Source organism: Chanos chanos, chromosome 2, assembly GCF_902362185.1.
Source record: "Chanos chanos chromosome 2, fChaCha1.1, whole genome shotgun sequence".
Classification (NCBI taxonomy): Eukaryota; Metazoa; Chordata; class Actinopteri; order Gonorynchiformes; family Chanidae; genus Chanos; species Chanos chanos.
The window spans coordinates 28,088,931-28,106,350 of NC_044496.1; the positions used below are offsets into that span (position 1 = coordinate 28,088,931).

The 17,420-nt window shown below is 43.9% G+C and overlaps 1 protein-coding gene across 2 annotated transcripts; it reads right to left on the reverse strand.

Annotated features, from left to right (window-relative positions):
* Positions 1–7,130: 7,130 nt before the first annotated feature.
* On the reverse strand, positions 7,131–16,099 carry ppp1r13l (protein phosphatase 1, regulatory subunit 13 like). 2 transcript variants are annotated; one of them, XM_030766019.1, is made up of 12 exons: positions 16,031–16,099; positions 15,073–15,182; positions 14,178–14,814; positions 13,641–13,733; positions 13,064–13,143; positions 12,315–12,663; positions 11,707–12,134; positions 11,342–11,476; positions 10,974–11,107; positions 10,468–10,634; positions 9,639–9,832; positions 7,131–8,602 (listed from the first exon to the last, which is right to left on the reverse strand). In XM_030766019.1, exons 1-12 carry the CDS (start codon positions 16,065–16,067, stop codon positions 8,567–8,569), a joined length of 2,400 nt encoding a protein of 799 aa, XP_030621879.1. In that variant the 5' UTR covers positions 16,068–16,099; the 3' UTR covers positions 7,131–8,566. The 2 variants fall into 2 exon arrangements, with proteins under 2 accessions (XP_030621879.1, XP_030621878.1); XM_030766018.1 differs by lacking the exon at positions 16,031–16,099 and having other exon boundaries at positions 15,073–15,281.
* Between the last annotated feature and the right edge of the window lie 1,321 nt (positions 16,100–17,420).

The window sequence follows — 17,420 nt, forward strand, 5'->3', positions numbered from 1 at the left end:
ACTAAACTACTCAAACAAACAGAAGACTACTAAACTACTCAGACAAACAGAAGACTACTAAATTACTCAAACAAACAGAAGACATTTAAACTGCTCAAACAAACAGAAGACTACTAAATTACTCAAACAACAGAAGACTACTAAATTACTCAAACAAACAGAAGACTACTAAATTACTCAGACAAACAGAAGACTGCTAAACTGCTCAAACAAACAGAAGACTACTAAATTACTTAAACAACAGAGGACTACTAAATTACTCAAACAAACAGAAAACTACTAAATTACTCAAACAACAGAGGACTACTAAATTACTCAAACAAACAGAAGACTACTAAATTACTCAAACAAACAGAAGACTACTAAACTGCTCAAACAAACAGAAGACCGTTAAATTACTCAAACAAACAGAAGACTACTAAATTACTCAGACAAACAGAAGACTGCTAAACTGCTCAAACAAACAGAACACTGCTAAACTACTCAAACAAACAGAAGACTACTAAATTACTCAAACAAACAGAAGATTTCTAAACTACTCAAACAAACAGAAGACTTCTAAACTACTCAAACAAACAGAAGACTGCTAAACTACTCAAACAAACAGAAGACAACTAAATTACTCAAGTCAAGAGGTGGAATCCATCACAACCCAAACATTAGTCTCGGGAATCCTCTGAAATATTAACATTGAAATATTTATTAACTTTAAAGAAGTCCATCTGCTACAAGCCCAAACATGACTGGGTTATTGTTCAGAAACGGCCTGTGTCTGGGATTTGATTGGATAAGGTGTAGGAGATGATTCTGGGTACTGAACCCCTAAGATTTGGCCTGTGAATATGTATGCCCCCCCCCCCCCCCCAAACTGATGATGTCCCTCTTGTTTCCTCACACTCCAGCTGTAAAAGGACCTGCACAGGTTTTCACACCGGCTGTTTTGTAACAGTATTACAGAAGATGAGACCAAATCAAATGGGGAAAGAGTTGATGATGTAATGTGCTTCAAAACACAGAGGAGAATATGCCATTAGCAGAGGTCACCGTTGCTGACTGCCTTACTGTGTATCTCTGCTTGTCTGTATTGTTCTGTGCTGTGAGGCTAGATCTCTCTCTCTCTCCCTCTCTCTCTCTCTCTTTGTGGTAGGAGGCATACATTTTCCTCAGCACAGCAGTTCTGCTGCGTTCTTTTTTTCATCAGCTTCACTCTGAGCTGAAACGACTCCTCATTAACAGTTAGCAGAGAGCACCACTAAACAGTGCTAAGTCACATCAGACAGGAAAAAACAACAAAATGACCACTTTCTCACTCACATTTGCATATGCACACATATGTTCTCTTTTGTACACACACATATGCACACAGATGCATGTATGCACAAGAACATGCACACACACACTCACACACATACACAAACACACACACACACACACACACACACAAGTTGTATACATAATCTCTCAAATACACTCACACACACACAAGCACACTTGTATAGACTTAAACACACACAAGCACACACGCAGACTGTATATATCTCTCTCTCAAATACACCCTCACATACACACACACACACACACACACACACATACACTGGTGTTACAGAGTAAGGAGTTTCAGTGGAGTTTTGATGACTGTGAGGAAGTTAAATAATGAAATAAATGCTGAAGTGGCCATTTAAGGGGATTAGGAGCGCAAAGACAGCTAGTGAGAGAGGGAGAAAGAGAGAGAGAGAGATAGAGAGAGAGAGAGAGAGAGAGAGAGAGAGAGAGAGAGCGCTGTCACTGAGCCCCCTTCAGGCTTTAAGAGAGTCAATGAGAGAGATAGAGACGGAAGGAGAGGGGGAGAGGGAGAAGAGATGTTTTAGGCTTTTTGGCAATTAAAGTGAATAATACTCTAAGCCAAGGAGTGGAGAAGGAGATCTGTTAATGGAGGCAGATTAAGAGTAATGGTGCTGAGCATGGTTAGCCTGCAGAGGACTCAAACACAAAACAAAAGACAGAGAGAGAGAGAGAGAGAGAGAGAGAGAGAGAGAGAGAGAGAGAGAGAGAGAGGATAACAGAAATAATCCAGTGTAATCAAATAGATGTAGAGAGCAGGGACAAAGAAAAGTCTGACAGATGAGAGCAAGAGTAAAGGGAAAAAATGTGAAGATGTCAGAATGTGGAAGCTTACAGAAGACACTTTTTACCTTGTCCTTTCCTCTCTCCCTTGTGTTCTCGCTCTCTGCCTCGTGTTCTCCCTCTCTCATGCGCTCTCTCTCTCTCTCCCCACACTCTGATGCTTCCCTTCATGTCTATTCTGAGAAAAATAAGGGTTATTTTCTCACTTAGCGAATATGGTATTCACTCAGCACACACACACATCCAAAGGAAGAGCTGACGTCACCTCTGCAAAGCTAACTAAAAAGGACAGAGAGAATGGAATGAGACCATGAGGGAGGTGGAGGTGGAGATTGGGGGGGGACATTGAAAGGGAGAGGGAGGGAGAGAGAGAGAGAGCGCGCGAGAGAGAGAGAGCATTGAGAAAGAGTAGGAGGGGGAGGAAAGAGAAAGCTTTAAGTGGACATGTGTCCTAAGAGAGATGGAGAGGAAGAGAGTGAGAAAGTGAGAGGTAATGGGTGTGTAAATATGTAAAGGAAGAAGAGAAAGAAAGAGAGAGACAGAGGTAGTGAAAGGGGGGTATACAAGGGATGTAAAAGGAGTTTAGCATACAGATCCATAGATGAATGGGGGGGCATGGAGATGAAGGTGATCTGAGCAAAAGATAGTTGTGGGTGGAGAGAGAGAGAGAGCGAGAGAGAGAGAGAGAGAGAGAGAGAGAGAGAGAAGAGAGAGCGAGAGAAGAGAGAGAGAGAGTTATAGAGGGTGGTGGGATGGGGGCAGAGTAGGAGACGTGAAGGTCTTTAGTGGTGCTCTCCTCTCCTGGCCCCATGTGTACGGGCCGTTGTGTGTTGTCCTGAAGAGCTGAATGATTGATGAAAGTACAGGGCTGGAGAGAGGAGGCCAGCCAGGCGAGACCTGATTAACCAGAGGAGGGAGGGAGGACAAGCACCCCCTCTATTATTCATTACTCCAGAGGACTGCAGAGTGGGAGCATGGCCAGAGAGAGAACGAGAGAAAGAGAGAGAGAAAGAGAGAGAGAGAGAGAGAGAGAGAGAGAGAGATATTTTTACACAACTCTCTCTGTCTCTTTGCCCTCTTTAGAGTGCTCCACTAAGTGCTGTGTGTTGAAGCTGTTTGTGCGAGTATATAAGTTTGTGAGTGTATGAGCGTGAATGAGTATGTAGAACTGCGTGTGTGTGTGTGTGTGTGTGTGTGTGTGTGTGTGAGTGAGTGTGTGTAAGTGCATATGAGATTTATAACCATGCAATATGGTACATACATTATATCTAACACACAGAACTCTGGTTTGGGACTGAGCAGTGTGTGTGTGTGTCTGTGTGTTTGGGACTGTAGAGCTGATGTAGACCACAACCTTCTCATACATGAGCCACGTGCTGTATGCAAAATGCCCTCTTAATGATTTATGAATCACCATACTGACATGAGAAATGATCTAAATAAGACAAAATAACTCCATTTACACTCCAATTACATATACACAAAAACCCATACTTACTCCACAGTTACACTTACACCCACACACTTATACATACGAAAACCACTTATACACATACATATATACGCATACAAAACCACACACAGAGACATACACGCACACACGCACGTGCATGTACACACATTCACACACTTATACATACAGTGTGTGCACACAGACACACACACACACACACACTGATCATCACGTCTCTTGTAGTCATAATGGAGCTGGGGTGAATGAGCAGGTAGAATATATACATTAGCATGTGACCATATTATCACACACTGTGTGTGTACTGAGGAGAGACAGCATGTGTGTTGTGTGTGTGTATCTGTGTGTTAGTGGAGAAGGTGTGTGTGTGTGTTTTGCTGTGTCACGCTGTCAGAGCCACTTACACGAGTTCCTGTGAACTGCTTCCTGTTGTACTGTTGAGATTAAATAATGAAACGCATCTGTTGTAAGACTGCATTTGGGAGAGAGATCTTCCTGCTGCTGCTCTGATAAAGGCAATTGGTAATTTCACATACAGCCAACAGGCTTTCCTACTTAAAAGACACACATTCAACATTAATGAGCCATGTTCCCTTCGCCAGAGGGAGAAAGAGAGAGATTAAGATAAGATGGACGAACAGGGCGAGAGAGACAGAAAACCTCTGCATGTGTGTGGGGTGGGGTTGGGGGCTCTGGAAAAGTGTGTGTGTGCATGAGTGTGTGCGTGCGTGTGTGTGTGTGCCCGTGATGTTCTTCTGTGCGACACGAAGAATGACTGAGTTGCTAAGTTCTGATTCTTTGGAGATTGACATGAGCCAATTAGCTGTGATTTCCCCGTTCCAGGCACTCATTATCAAAAAGATCTAGAAGGGCAGTTATTTGACCGGCATACAGATTAACCTCATAAGTCTTCTGCAACCTCTCATTTCTTCTTCCATCTTATTCTGTTTTCCATTTCCATTCCTTCCTATCACAGGAAACTTCACCCTTTCTTTTCAGCCGAATGGCGGATGGAAGTGAAAGAAAAGCTATGTATATTTATTTAACAATGAACTCACTTTCAATTTAAATTACCTAGGAACTCTTGGAAGTCTTTCCCTTGTGGTGGGGGAGGGCATATGTGTTCACATGCACTGACACAGGCTCGATGGAGAGAACCACTTGTGCCTCCGTGCTCTGAGTCCCATATACAGGATGGGCCTCCGTATTGTCAGTCTATGCATTACCTGAGTTCACCACTAGGTGGCGCAAATGATGCTGGAGACCTGATGGGGTATTAACAGCCTGAATGCTGCCCTCTCAGAAAGGGGAGAGAGGGAGTGTGTGCGTACCTTAACACAAATATCAATAATCATTGATTATCAGGCAATAGGACATAAAAGACTGAAATATAAACAGAGGACAGAGGGGAACACATAAACGGCATAAACATAAATGACCAAACTGAAAAAGAGAGGGAGACAATGAGGTAAACTCAGATGGGCCAGACATATTGAATTCAACTAGGTTGGGAAAGAAAGAGCAAGAAAGCGGAGGTAAAGAGTGAGAAACTGAGAGAATGAGCAAGAGTGACGGTGGAGGAATGAAATTTTCACATGACAAGAATAGGGGAAACGATTTTTAAAAAGCAAAAACACATGGAGTGGCTCGAGCAAAGCGCTGAGGAGAGGGTTCGTCTGTGACGCGAATGCTTTAACTGCAGCCCACGTCGATAGCACTTCATTTCAGCCCATCACTGTTATAATGGCCTTCCAATGAGGCAGCAAATGAGTCCTGCCTGCGCACAAACGCATTCAGCACAATTTCTGAACACTACTGCTGACTACCAAAAAACCCACCCTGCAGGAACGCGACACTGCCGCCCAGACTAAAGCAATGGAGTGTGTGTGTGTATGAGACACAGAGACAGAGAGTGGAGGGGGGGGGGGGGGGCTTTAAGGTTCTCTTTTATTGAAATATGAAATAGAAATAGAAAAAATAAAAATGCTAAAAATCTCTCTTAAAGGAAACAAAGACCTACATCCAAGCGAAATAATATAAAAATATGATACGATAAAGCAATATAAATGACTAAATAACTAAAGGACAATACAGCAAGATGACAGAGAGAGAGAGAGAGAGAGAGAAAGAGAGAGAGAGAGAGGGAGAGAGGATATTGACTTTGAAAGCCTTTTTTCTTTGACCAGTGAACAGTAATATGCAGACAGATGAGATAAAAAAAAACACAGCTGTTAAAAAAGCTCCCTTAAAGGAAGCAAAGACCTCAAACCAAGCAAGTAATTAAACTAAAATAAAATAACAAAATAGCTTAAGATTGTTAAGAGGGCAAGACAGAGTGTAAAGATGCTTTGAAAAGAAACAAAAATCAAGACCCAGTTAGACTGTGTGGGAACACAACACGCATGACATTTCTATGAAAATGAGTGGCTGTCAGAGTTTTGGGCTCTTTGATGAGAACTGAATGATAATCTTCCATAAATACACAACGCTTCATCAGCTGAACATCTGGTTTGGTTACGCAATAGCAAGCTGGCTTTTCACACACACATGAACACGTATGCGATGAGGACACAGCGTGGCTTTCACGCTGTCTACATGCACAGTATTCCGCCTCAGAAGAGCAGCAGCCCTGCCAGGGTTACTGAGAACACATGCAAGGTCAGTGGAGATATCACAGGATATAAACGACACAACATGGCTGGGAAACCTTACACACCGTTCTGCACTTTCATTGTTCTGCCTCTGCATGTGTGTGTACAGGTGTGGAATGAAGAGATAATGCTGGTGGTAATAGATGGAGTAATTAATTTTTCTGACATTATTGTCATAAATCTACTTAGGAATTACATGGTGCAGTACCAGTGAGGCGAGAGCAGAGTGGATTTGGACCGATAGCAATGCCGATCAAAAAGGAGCTTAATTAAAAAGATTAATTATGAATGTTCTTAGGACTTCATTAGACAAATACACACAGTGGAAGAGGATGACTGATTCATCTAATGTACTCCACACCACTCATTTCCACACCCAGCCAAAAACAGCTCTCGTTAGCGTCCATAAATCAATGCTTCCAATACACTATGAAAGAATTCTTGTTTAATAAACTATAAACAATACAAATAAAAGGTGAGGACAACTTTTTTGGGAAAAATCCCCCACCACCACTAGAGAGACATGAGGTAAATGAAAAGAGGCTGGAGTAAAGGTGTGCATGTGGCGGCTGTGGGAGAGGGGGTGTAGGTGGTGAGTGGAATCTGTCTCTCAGGCAGTGAACTGTATTGTGTGCAGAAAAATATTGTGTATGGCTCTCTACTGCCACCAACTGTTGGGTTTTTATGGATGTTGAACCAATTTCTTCATGCTCAGGGGAGCCCAAGAATTCCTTTAAGAGATGATTTCTCTTAACCAGTTCCCTTAAGCATAAGCAAAAGACAGTGTTGGCCATGCCACACGCTCCACAAAGTTACCCTCAAACAGCCTTCCCAGTAAGAGTCATAGATTCAGGACAGAAACAGCCATTCTTCAGCATAGTCAGTTTTTTTTCATTTGTTCCTTTATTACAGAATGTAACATGTTTCATCTGTAACAGTCAAACATTATGTGTTCAACGCAGTCTTTTACACACTCACACATACACTACACACTCTTATACCCACCAACTCTCACAGACAACTTGTCATTCAAATATTAAAACAAATTTTTAACACTCATTTTACACAGATTATTATCATCATCAGAGTGTCAGACAGTGCATAAAGTAACTGTACTTTTTACACAAAAAGGCAAAAAGAGAACATTCTCTTTTTTTAGAGCCCAATTAGGAAACAGAGAACATCCCTTCTCCAATACAACACAATCAGAAAACAGAATGTACCCTCTCTTACATTACCCAATCAGGAAACAGAGAATATACCCTCTCCTATACAAACCAATCAAAAAGTAGAGAATGTACCCTCTCTTACATAACCCAATCAGGAAAGAGAAAAGGTTTTCTGGAAACAAATGAGTGCCTAGTGCGAGTACAGAGGACAAAGTCTATGCTCTCTTTTCTAATACCTACACATATTGGCTGTTACAATTTAAATTGTCTCAAAGATATGTTTAACGTATGTCCAGTCCTAGGCTGTATAGCCATCATCAAAATTTTACAATGATTCAAAACAGACAAAAGCAGACAAAAGACAGAATCCTCCCATACATTTATGTACACAAACATACATACACACACACACTTACACACAAAAGCATCTTTACATGATTAACCAAGCAGTCAGAAATAAGAGATGAATTAAAAAAAAAGACAAAAAAGGCAGGTGTGAGCGAAAGAACGTCTGACAGACGAATTTCAGCAGCCCGATACGGACGCTCCCAATTACTTAACAACACAATACAGGCACTCCCAGTCTGACGCAGTGCCAAGCCACTCAGTCCTCTGTCTTAACATGGGGCTTTGCATTAAACTTAATTGAATCAATACTGACTTGCAAGTCATGGTAATTAATTCACCAAATGAATCAGCAGACACACTCATCAATCAGGCAGGCGGGCTGACCGTTGTAGGTCTCTGCTGAAAACTGCCCAGTTTTCCCTTCTTCTTCATAAAGAACTTCAATTTGCTTTGAACGGTGATTACATCATCTGAGAGCTCCTAAAACAACTGCCAAAACACACTATGTATAAAAAAATAATTTTCACAACAGCGATGAACTATATTTGATCATTAGTGCTTTCACTCGGTTCTATAAGAAAAGTTTTTAAAAATATACAACTCGCATCTGTTGCCCTGTATATGACACAGAATGAGTCCAAGACTCAGGAAATCAGTATCTTTGACTCCAGGACAGTGACTGTAGAGAATGATATTTGTCATGCACAATGACAGACATAACAGATCTGCGGCAGTAAAAATGTGGATTTGCAGTCACTCAGTGGTCCAGTGAGACGATTACAGACAGGAGAAGCTGACGCAGTCTAGCAGAGGGTCTTGGGCCGGACCTTAGGAAAGAGCTACAGAAAAAAGGAAAAGAAAAACAAGGAAACAGACACAGACACACAAAGAGCACATGTGAGAATTCACAGTGTGGAGGAAAACTATACTTTAAAACATGCTTAAAAATGCGTATTTGTACAATGAGGATAATTATGCCATCATAAAAAAAAATCCCCTCACTTAAAATTACATAGAAAACTAATAAACTCTTTGGTTGATAATCGGGTTTGACAAGTTTGGTTCTACAGCACCTCAGGCTGTGTGTTTAAGGACATGGCTGTCAGAAAGGAGTCTCACATTTTCACACAAATCATAAACACATGCACAAAAATAGGTCAAATTCCTTCCAAGCATAACATTCAGACAAAACACCAGGTACTCTACACCTATTCCTAACATAACGCCATTCGACGGAGCGAAATACTGTACGAAAACAATAAACAGACACTAGTTTCTATCGTGCTGTCCCCAAAGGTTGAGTGCAACAACACATTTCGTTGTAACGTCGCTCGGAAGCTCATTTGCTATCTCTTCTATCTGCTATTTGCTATCTTTTCACACTACGAGGTGCTTAGCGTTGCCGATCGACATGAGATATTTGGAGCGGAGGACTGTCCAACGATGCCTGCAACTACACAGACTTTTGTCAAGCAGGGACACCCTCAGATCAACAGGGAGAACTATCTTGGTTCAGGCAGCTAATTTCATTCCACTACACACCCCTGAGGCAGAGACAGTTTTCGGGACATGTTCTGGGACAGTTAGGATTCAAACCGTCAGTCTCTGATGCAGAACACAGCTGCAACTGTGTGGCACGAACAACTACATCTTCATTTCTGACTAATGGAACAATTACAATGAAACGATCACAACTGACTAGCATACTAACGTAATGCTCTAACGAAGTAACTAACTTATTAACGTAAATAAGTAACTAAACTACAGGAATAAATGAGCATACAAAGCCATTAATGTACTCCAGATGGCATTCTTATGAATTTTGTTTTAGTTTTCTAAAGTGAAATCAGTTAATAGCCATTTTGATTGTCTTACCCCAAAGTAGTTGTTTGGGACAAAGCCCTCTCTGCCACAGAGTGACGCCCACCACCAGTCCACTCCCTCAGGCTTCTGCAGGATGGTCACCATGTCTCCCTCTTTAAAACTCAGCTCATCTGGGGCCTGGGCTGGATAGCTCCACAGTGCATACAAAACCCCACTGTTCTCTACACCCATCGCCTCCTCCACACCTACACACACACACACAGAGGATGAATATCCTATTGTCCAGTACAGATCACTGAGTTTTATAACTTTATTTAATTTGTTTTAAGTTTCAAAGGACAAGTGGCTTACTTGGGAAGAAAAGACAAAAAATTGAACGCTTCAAAAACGGGGAAAAGTTCCCTCCTGCACTGTGTGGACATGTTTGGTGAGAATTAAAGCACAATTCTGTACTAGGTATGCTGAAAAAATGACTCCCAGGAAGCGGCACAGTGCTGGAAACAGTAACACTCCCTTCATCATAGGGAGTGTTTCTGTTTTTCTTGTCACGTTTGAATACACTCATCACAAATGTAAAGTTTATGCAAAGTTTACACCCACTCATCATCATTATTTTTACTCTTCTGTCATGGGAGTATGGGTGATTATGTCATGGGTGATTCAGAAGGGTTGTCGCTGCCAGAGGTCAAATGACTGCACTGAACTCTTACACCAGATCTCACCTAAATACATACAGTTGAGGATGCAGACCAGTGAGTCATTTACTAGATGTTTACCAAAAATCTGTTCATTAATTTCAGATTTAGTAGCTGCCAAATTCAGGGTTTATTTTTGATTTGGCTTTAACTGTGGAGTGGCTCTTCTGCTGTTTGTTTCTTACCCCTGAGAAAACTCTCACACTCCTCAAACCCTGGGGCATATGGGTCACACTTCTGCGCCGCTGTGGCCCCGTCGCTCTCGGTAACCGCCATCACAGCTGCCCCATTCCGCACCAGAAACTCACACAGATTCTTCTCGTTACAGGACGCTGCGCAATGCAAGGGTGTCCTGACAACACAGAGACAGAGAACGCTCTGAACCATCAACAGGCTAAACTAAAGTCACACACACACAGCACAAATGTAAGAACACAAAACTCTCACCCTCATCGCAAATATAATACACAGCTACCATGTTATAACAACACACACACACACATGTACAGATACGAAAACAACTGCGTGTCCAACTACGCACGCGCGTGCACACACACACACACACACACCAACACACAGAGAGACGTGGAGGGGGAGAGGGGGAGAAAGAGAGAGGGATACAGAGAGAGATGGCTGGAGAGGGCAAGAGAAATAGAGCTAGAGAGAGATAGAGATAGAGAGATGTACTCACCACCCATGGCTGTCTGGTGCACTGATGTTGGCACCGATCCGCACCAGGAATTCCACCACAGCATAGTGCCCGCCACAGATAGCATTGTGTAGAGCAGTCATACCCTCATCATTGGGCTGGCTGGGGTCGCTCAACTACACACACACACACACACACACACACCACATGCACGTACACACACGCGCACATGCACGCGCACATACACGTGTGCGTCATGACATACAGAATCACAGATACCCTATACATCTCTTTAACACAACCAAACACCTCTTACAACAATGGGTGTCTTTTACCAGCTTCTGTGACAGATCCTGCTGTGGCAGCAGACACCCATACACTCACACAGAGTGAAAGGTCAGTGGAGTTACCTCCTGAACTGCTTTCTGTACAGTGTCCAGTTCTCCTAACAAGGATCCATCCAGCAGCAGTACCAGAGGACTAAGGCGTGCTCTACGGCCGGAGGCCTTCCTCTGTTTATTCCGCCGCAAGATGGATCGGTAACCCTGAGAGAGAGAGAGAGAGAGAGAGAGAGAGAGAGAGAGAGAGAGAAATATGATGTGAGAAAGAAATCAATCTCTGAGAAACAACTGTGCAGACAAATGCTCATTTTGGATGAAATTCCTCAGTGTTAAATTAACTCCGAGAGTGCTAATCCTGCCTCGCACTTAGTGACAGTAAACACATCACTGGTGAATGTGCAGTGTTCTCGTCCCAGTTTTCCCTTCACCTGTACCTTTTGATCACTGGGGCTCTGGGTGTTTGTGATGGAGGGTTGTGGAGACGGTGCCGTTGGGCTCTCTTCTCCATCTGAGGAGGAGCCACTGCTGGCCTCACTCCCCAGATCACTCTTCTGGCTGCCACTCTTCCTGTGGAACAGCTTGTCGATCATCTGCTTGTACTGATATCCATGGGCCTTCTTCTGAGGCCGTGAATGGTCCACAGAGCCCCGTCTCTTCAGCGCCCGGGGGATCTGTGAGCGGATCCGTAGCAGCTCCTCCTTGTTTGGCAACACCTCTGGCACCACCACCATGGGCTGGAGCCGCGTGGGGCTGAGGGGGCGTGGAACAGCCTCTTCAGCAGGCGCAGGGCCCTCAGAGGTGACAGGCTGCTTGAGAGAGTCGATCTTCTCCAACTCTGCGTCCACATCCCCGGAGTTCAGCACTGCATGAAAAATGTATAGATTCCAAGAGAGAGAGGGAGAGGGAGAGAAAGAGAGAGTGAGAGAGAGAGCGACAGCAAAAAAAGAAAGTCAGTCTCTTTCATCTTAAGTAATGCCTGTCTTGCTGAGTATACACAAAGAAAGAGTTGGAGAGGAGAAGTCAGAAGTCCTCTGCTCTGTACCTTCACCACAGTAGGCTGGCAGTCTCTGTTCAGGTGGAGGAGGTGGGGGTAGATATTCGCGGGCTAGGGGCACTGCGGGGCGGTACTGGGCCATGTCTGGCTCCGTGTGCGGGCCACGAGTAGCCGCCGAGGCGTAATAGGGGTTCTGGAGTCTCATGATGACAGACAGTGGAATGGGCCTATGTTGACGGGCCCTGGAGTTAGTGGGCGGGATGGAAACGCGGGAGATGATTGACTGGGGGCTATATTGTGAGTGACCATGAGAGGCTTGGTCCGGTGCCACAGAGATTCGGTGGTTCCTTGGCATTGTGGCGCTCTGTGATGTCAGTTGGCGAGGCAGAGAAGAGTCCTGAAGAGAGAGAGAGAGAGAGAAAGAGGGAGGGAGAGAACACATCCAGAATTCTGTTCAAAAGTTCAAAAGTTTTCTTCGCAAAGACAGTGAGGGGAGGGGGAGGGGGAGAGGGAGAGAGAGAGAGAGAGAGAGAGAGAGAGAGAGAGAGAGAGAGAGAAAGAGCGAAAGAGAGTTACAGATAAGATAAGAGAGAGAAAACAACAGCATTATAATGGAACAACTTGAAACAACCAGAAATTAGTTATAATTTTTCATTTAAACAGGCAGCATAACCTTTAATTATGTAATTTTCAACTATAACTATAATTTTAGACTCAGCATGAACAGAGACATTCTCAAACGCAGGCACACACACAAACACACACAGTCAAAAACACTCAAACACATACACACACACCTTTTTCTTGGATGGTGGTGAGTCCAAGTTGGATTCTTTCCAGTTGTTGCTGCTGAGTCCTGGCCGTAGCCAGTCACTCTCTGGAACAGGATGAGGTGGAGTTAGGAAATAGATTAAAAAAGAAAAAAAGTACTGTTGCTTGAGTTGTTCCATGCCTGAGCGTGTTAACTCTTATCAGAAACTCGGTCAACGTGAGGTCATCACCTTAAAAGGGAAGCTCACCTTTGCTGAGACATTTTGGAAATTATGTCCTTTTAAATCAGTCACTTATGCAGTATTCCTGATATTTTTCTTCAGCAAACCAATATTAACTGATGTATTCTTTTAATAATAGCTTGTCTTAAAGAGCAGCTATAAAAGATATTGCTTTGTTCCAACTCCTATGAGAACAAATGAGTAGAATATTGAGACAGTTAAAAAACATATATATTGGAATGTAGGGTTTAGTGTGAGAAACTCATGATGACTCTCTGCACTGTCTCTGGTCATGAGACTGCGTTAGGAGGAGCTAATGGTCTGAGCATGAGTTAAATGGTTCTGTAAAGACTATCCTGCTGCACTTTGACTGTAAACTCACTGTCATAGGTGGGGTGAGGCTTTCTTTCATATGACACATCTAGGTCTGACTCGTTCCACTGGGCAGGGCTCCTGTGTTTTGGCATGCCCTCATCTGAAAGTGTGAGAAAGCAAGAGAGAGAGAGAGGGAAAGAGAAAATGACAAAAAGGGAGAGAAAAAGATTAGATTAGATTCTTAGAAAATCAAACTACAACTTGTCCTGTAATCTCTTTTATGAAATGCTGTAATCCAAACCTTTTGAAATGCCGCCCACACACCAAAACTATAAACAGACCCATGAATGCTGATTTTCAAACACACACACACACACACACACCCACACACACACACCCACACACACACAGAAGCCTACATACAGACAGTTTAAGTAGAATTTGCAGTACTATTCACATGAGTGGACAGTAACCTTTTAATCTTTTGAGGAGAATACTGAATGAGCAGACATGTTTAAACAGTCAAAGAGGTCACCAGATCTAGGATCTGATTCAGGTCGGTCGAGCTGCATTCCTGACCCTGGCGCCTGCCGTTGGCACTCACCTGTTTTGAAGGTGCGGGGCAGAGTGCTGGATCTATTTTGACTCAGAGGCTGGGGGGAGGGGCTCCTCGCCAACCTGTGGCCCATGTGGGAGGAGTCATAAGGAGGCAGGGAATTGGTCAGGGGGTGCAGAGTATTGCGAGGTGATTGGGGCTCATAGGACAGGCCAGGGGAGGATGGCAGCGCCTCAGAGTAACTGAGAGAGCTTCGGATTCCCCTGTCGTACGTTATCATCGGCGATGGGGAGGGGCGCCTCTGCATTTGTGGGGACTGGTTGGGCGGGGTCAGCTGGCCAAAGGCACTGGAGCGTTCGCGGCGTGGGGTGGGGGGGGTGTACTGTTGGGAGCTGAAGACTGGTGAAGAAGACCGATTCTTGCTGCTGGAGGTGAGGTACTCCAAGGAACGCTGGCTGGGCTCCAACACCACACTGCTGACTGGGGTTTGGGGCAAAGAAGTGCTGCCACCACTCCCACTGCTACTCTCCCTGCTCCTAATGCTGCTCCCCCCAACTCCTCTGCCACCCAGTTCTGTGTCTGTGGAGCTAGACACGCTGCTGTTGGAGAAATTTCTGCTGGAGAAAGTGTCAGTGGACGTCTGCTGGGGTTTGGCACTGGGGCTGGAGCTAGGCTGAGAGGGGACCTGGGAACACATTGCTATCGTCAAAAAGGGAGAAAAAACTCTTTGGGCACAATCTCAATTATTTTAGCTCTCAGGTAATGCTGAAGTCTCAAGATGGGCTGGAACTCTTACTGTTTTCACATAACTCATCTTCCTTGATGTGGAAATTACAACCTCAACCATGACATGTCTCTAAATATATGAGTGTATGAGTGTGTATGTGAGAGAGAGAGAGAGAGAGAGAGAGAGAGAGAAAGACAACAGAGACAGGTGCTGTACCTGTGATGTGGACTCGTTGGGTTTACATTCCTGCAGAAGGGAGTCAAATTCTCGTGACAGCTCATCAGCCATCGCCAAAGACGAGTTCAGATCGTCGTTGATGGTCTGGACTACACACATACACGCACCCACCCACGCACCCACCCACACACACATAAGCTCAACCACATACTACTAACTGTGTGCGGGAGTAATTAAGGTGTACATGAAATTATGTCACCCAAACAAAATTTAGCAACTGGTTGACAGGCCAAGCAGAATTTCGAGAGGCGGTGTCATAATGCTTGGTGTTCTCTCATTATGAAACAAGAAGCTGTGACATATACAGGATTTGTCTTATGACTGCATAATTCTCTGACCAGTCCAAACATGCAGCGGTAGATGGTAGTGTGTTCTGAGAGTTGTATGCATAGCATCATGTTTAATTAGACTGAAACTACTGCCAAGCCTTGCATGGAAAAACCTGCGAGAGTACATTCTTAAAAGCCTGAGAATCAATAATGTGGCTGTATCTGTAACTGAATAATCAACGTCTGTCTACATATATTTTGTCAAAGGACTTCTAAAAGTTTTGGAACAAGTTTCATAAGCAAAAGCCCAAGAATGTGTATCTGTGTCGGCTAAATATAGGTCTGTGTGTAGCGTGTGTTTTAACCAGAGGGCTGTTCTACGAAGCGAGGCAACTCGTTTATCCAGGTAACTTCTGGTTAAGTTGACTCAGAGTAAGTAGTAATGCTCCTAATAGAAGAGCCCTATGGCTTCATTCTTCTAGCAAAACAAAGTCATAAAAGTCTTCTAATTAGGAGGTTTACTTCTTAACTTAACCAGAAGTTACCTGGATAAGCCAGTTGCCTTGTTTCGTAGTACAGGCCCCAGGTCTGCTAAATAGAGATCCATTTGTGGAGTCTGCTTTATCCAGGTCTGCCAAATATAGATCCATAAACAGTGATGTACTCACACAGCATGCTGCTCCCGAAGGTGGCCTTGGAACTCATGGCTCCTGTGTTCTGTCGTCTGGTTACTGTCAATCCCGCCCCCTCCTCCTGGGTCAAAAGAGGTCAAATCAGGTTCAAGTATCAACTTTACTGTCATTATACCTTGCAACATAACAAAAAGCATATTCACTAGTTTTGCAACACAAAACAGTACAAAAAATCGTCTAGATCACAGATAAATGACTGTTTATTCATTATTTGATGCAATTTATCTAGATTTAGAGTGACTGTCATCCGTTAAGCGTTGCAGCGTGAGAGGCTGCAGGTGAATTAACCGATTTTAACAACATAATGGTAGAAGGATATAGGGGTATAAGCTGAGCTCATAAAAGAATCAAGTGGTAATTTCTGCTCAGCCCAAACTGCCAAGGGAGCATGCTCTTACGCAAGACACAGACCGCTGTAAATCAGTGTTGACTGGTCAAATGTTGACATCATGAGATAACATTACACATGGACTAAAATACCACTTCTCCTGCTATTAATGTGCCGTCTCTACGGTGGTGTGCATTTCCCATATTTACATTATTGTGCAGAACCAAGCCAGTATTCCTTTTTTCCTTCATTTTACCTCACTTTGTTATTTTATTTTCAAAAAAGCAGAGCTCTCTGGGCTTGGATCCAGCAGCCCATTCTGTGTGTGCGCGTGTGTGCGTGTGCGAGTGCCAGAGGCTTGAGTGAGCAGTGGAGGCCCATTGTGTGTAATTTGGGGCTTTCAGAACCTCTCCCCTCCCCTACTTCTTCCTTCCTCCCTCCCTCCCTGCCTGCGACCCATTTTGTGGATCGACATTCTGAACCAGAGTATCACCTCAAGTCGAGACAGGTACATTTCTCATCCCCAGGCAAGCTGAACCAACGGCATGACTTCCCACCACTGATTATCTGTGTTGTGTTACAACCCGTCGCTTAATAGAACATCCACTCGGTGATTCACAGAAGTCTGCTCCAGGCAAACTCACAGCCCAGAGCCAACATTCTATCACGTACTGAGAAGCCATTCAGCAGAAATTAAAGTCCGATAAGATTTGGGCCCTGAGCCCATGCGACGTCATGCAGAAAGTAAAACACCTGCGTTGGCCATCGGTGATTCAGTTATTTGGAAGATGATATCATACAGCCGTCTGGACCACCTGAAAAAAACCTCTTTTATGACTGTCTGAGTCTAACTGAGCAGTTTCTCCTCTCCCAGCCAGACTACTGGATGTTGTTGCCTAGTCAAGACCCTGTTTCTAAAGAAGGGACGGTTTCCGAACTGAAAAGACAGAGAAAGTTCACAAGAAAATACTGACTAGCGATAAAGTGCCAAAGCCAGTGTGTCAGCACAGGGAAACCTGCCTTTGTTGTAATGTCAAC

Coding starts and splice junctions, on each gene's coding strand:
- ppp1r13l (XM_030766018.1), bottom strand. CDS start 15,228: ATGTGTGTGTGGGTGGGTGCGTGGGTGGGTGCGTGTATGTGTGTAGTC. Junction 9,833..10,467: donor GTGTGAGAGTTTTCTCAGGG/GTAAGAAACAAA, acceptor GTGTGTGTGTAG/GTGTGGAGGAGGCGATGGGT. Junction 8,603..9,638: donor TCCCAAACAACTACTTTGGG/GTAAGACAATCA, acceptor TTTTTTCTGTAG/CTCTTTCCTAAGGTCCGGCC.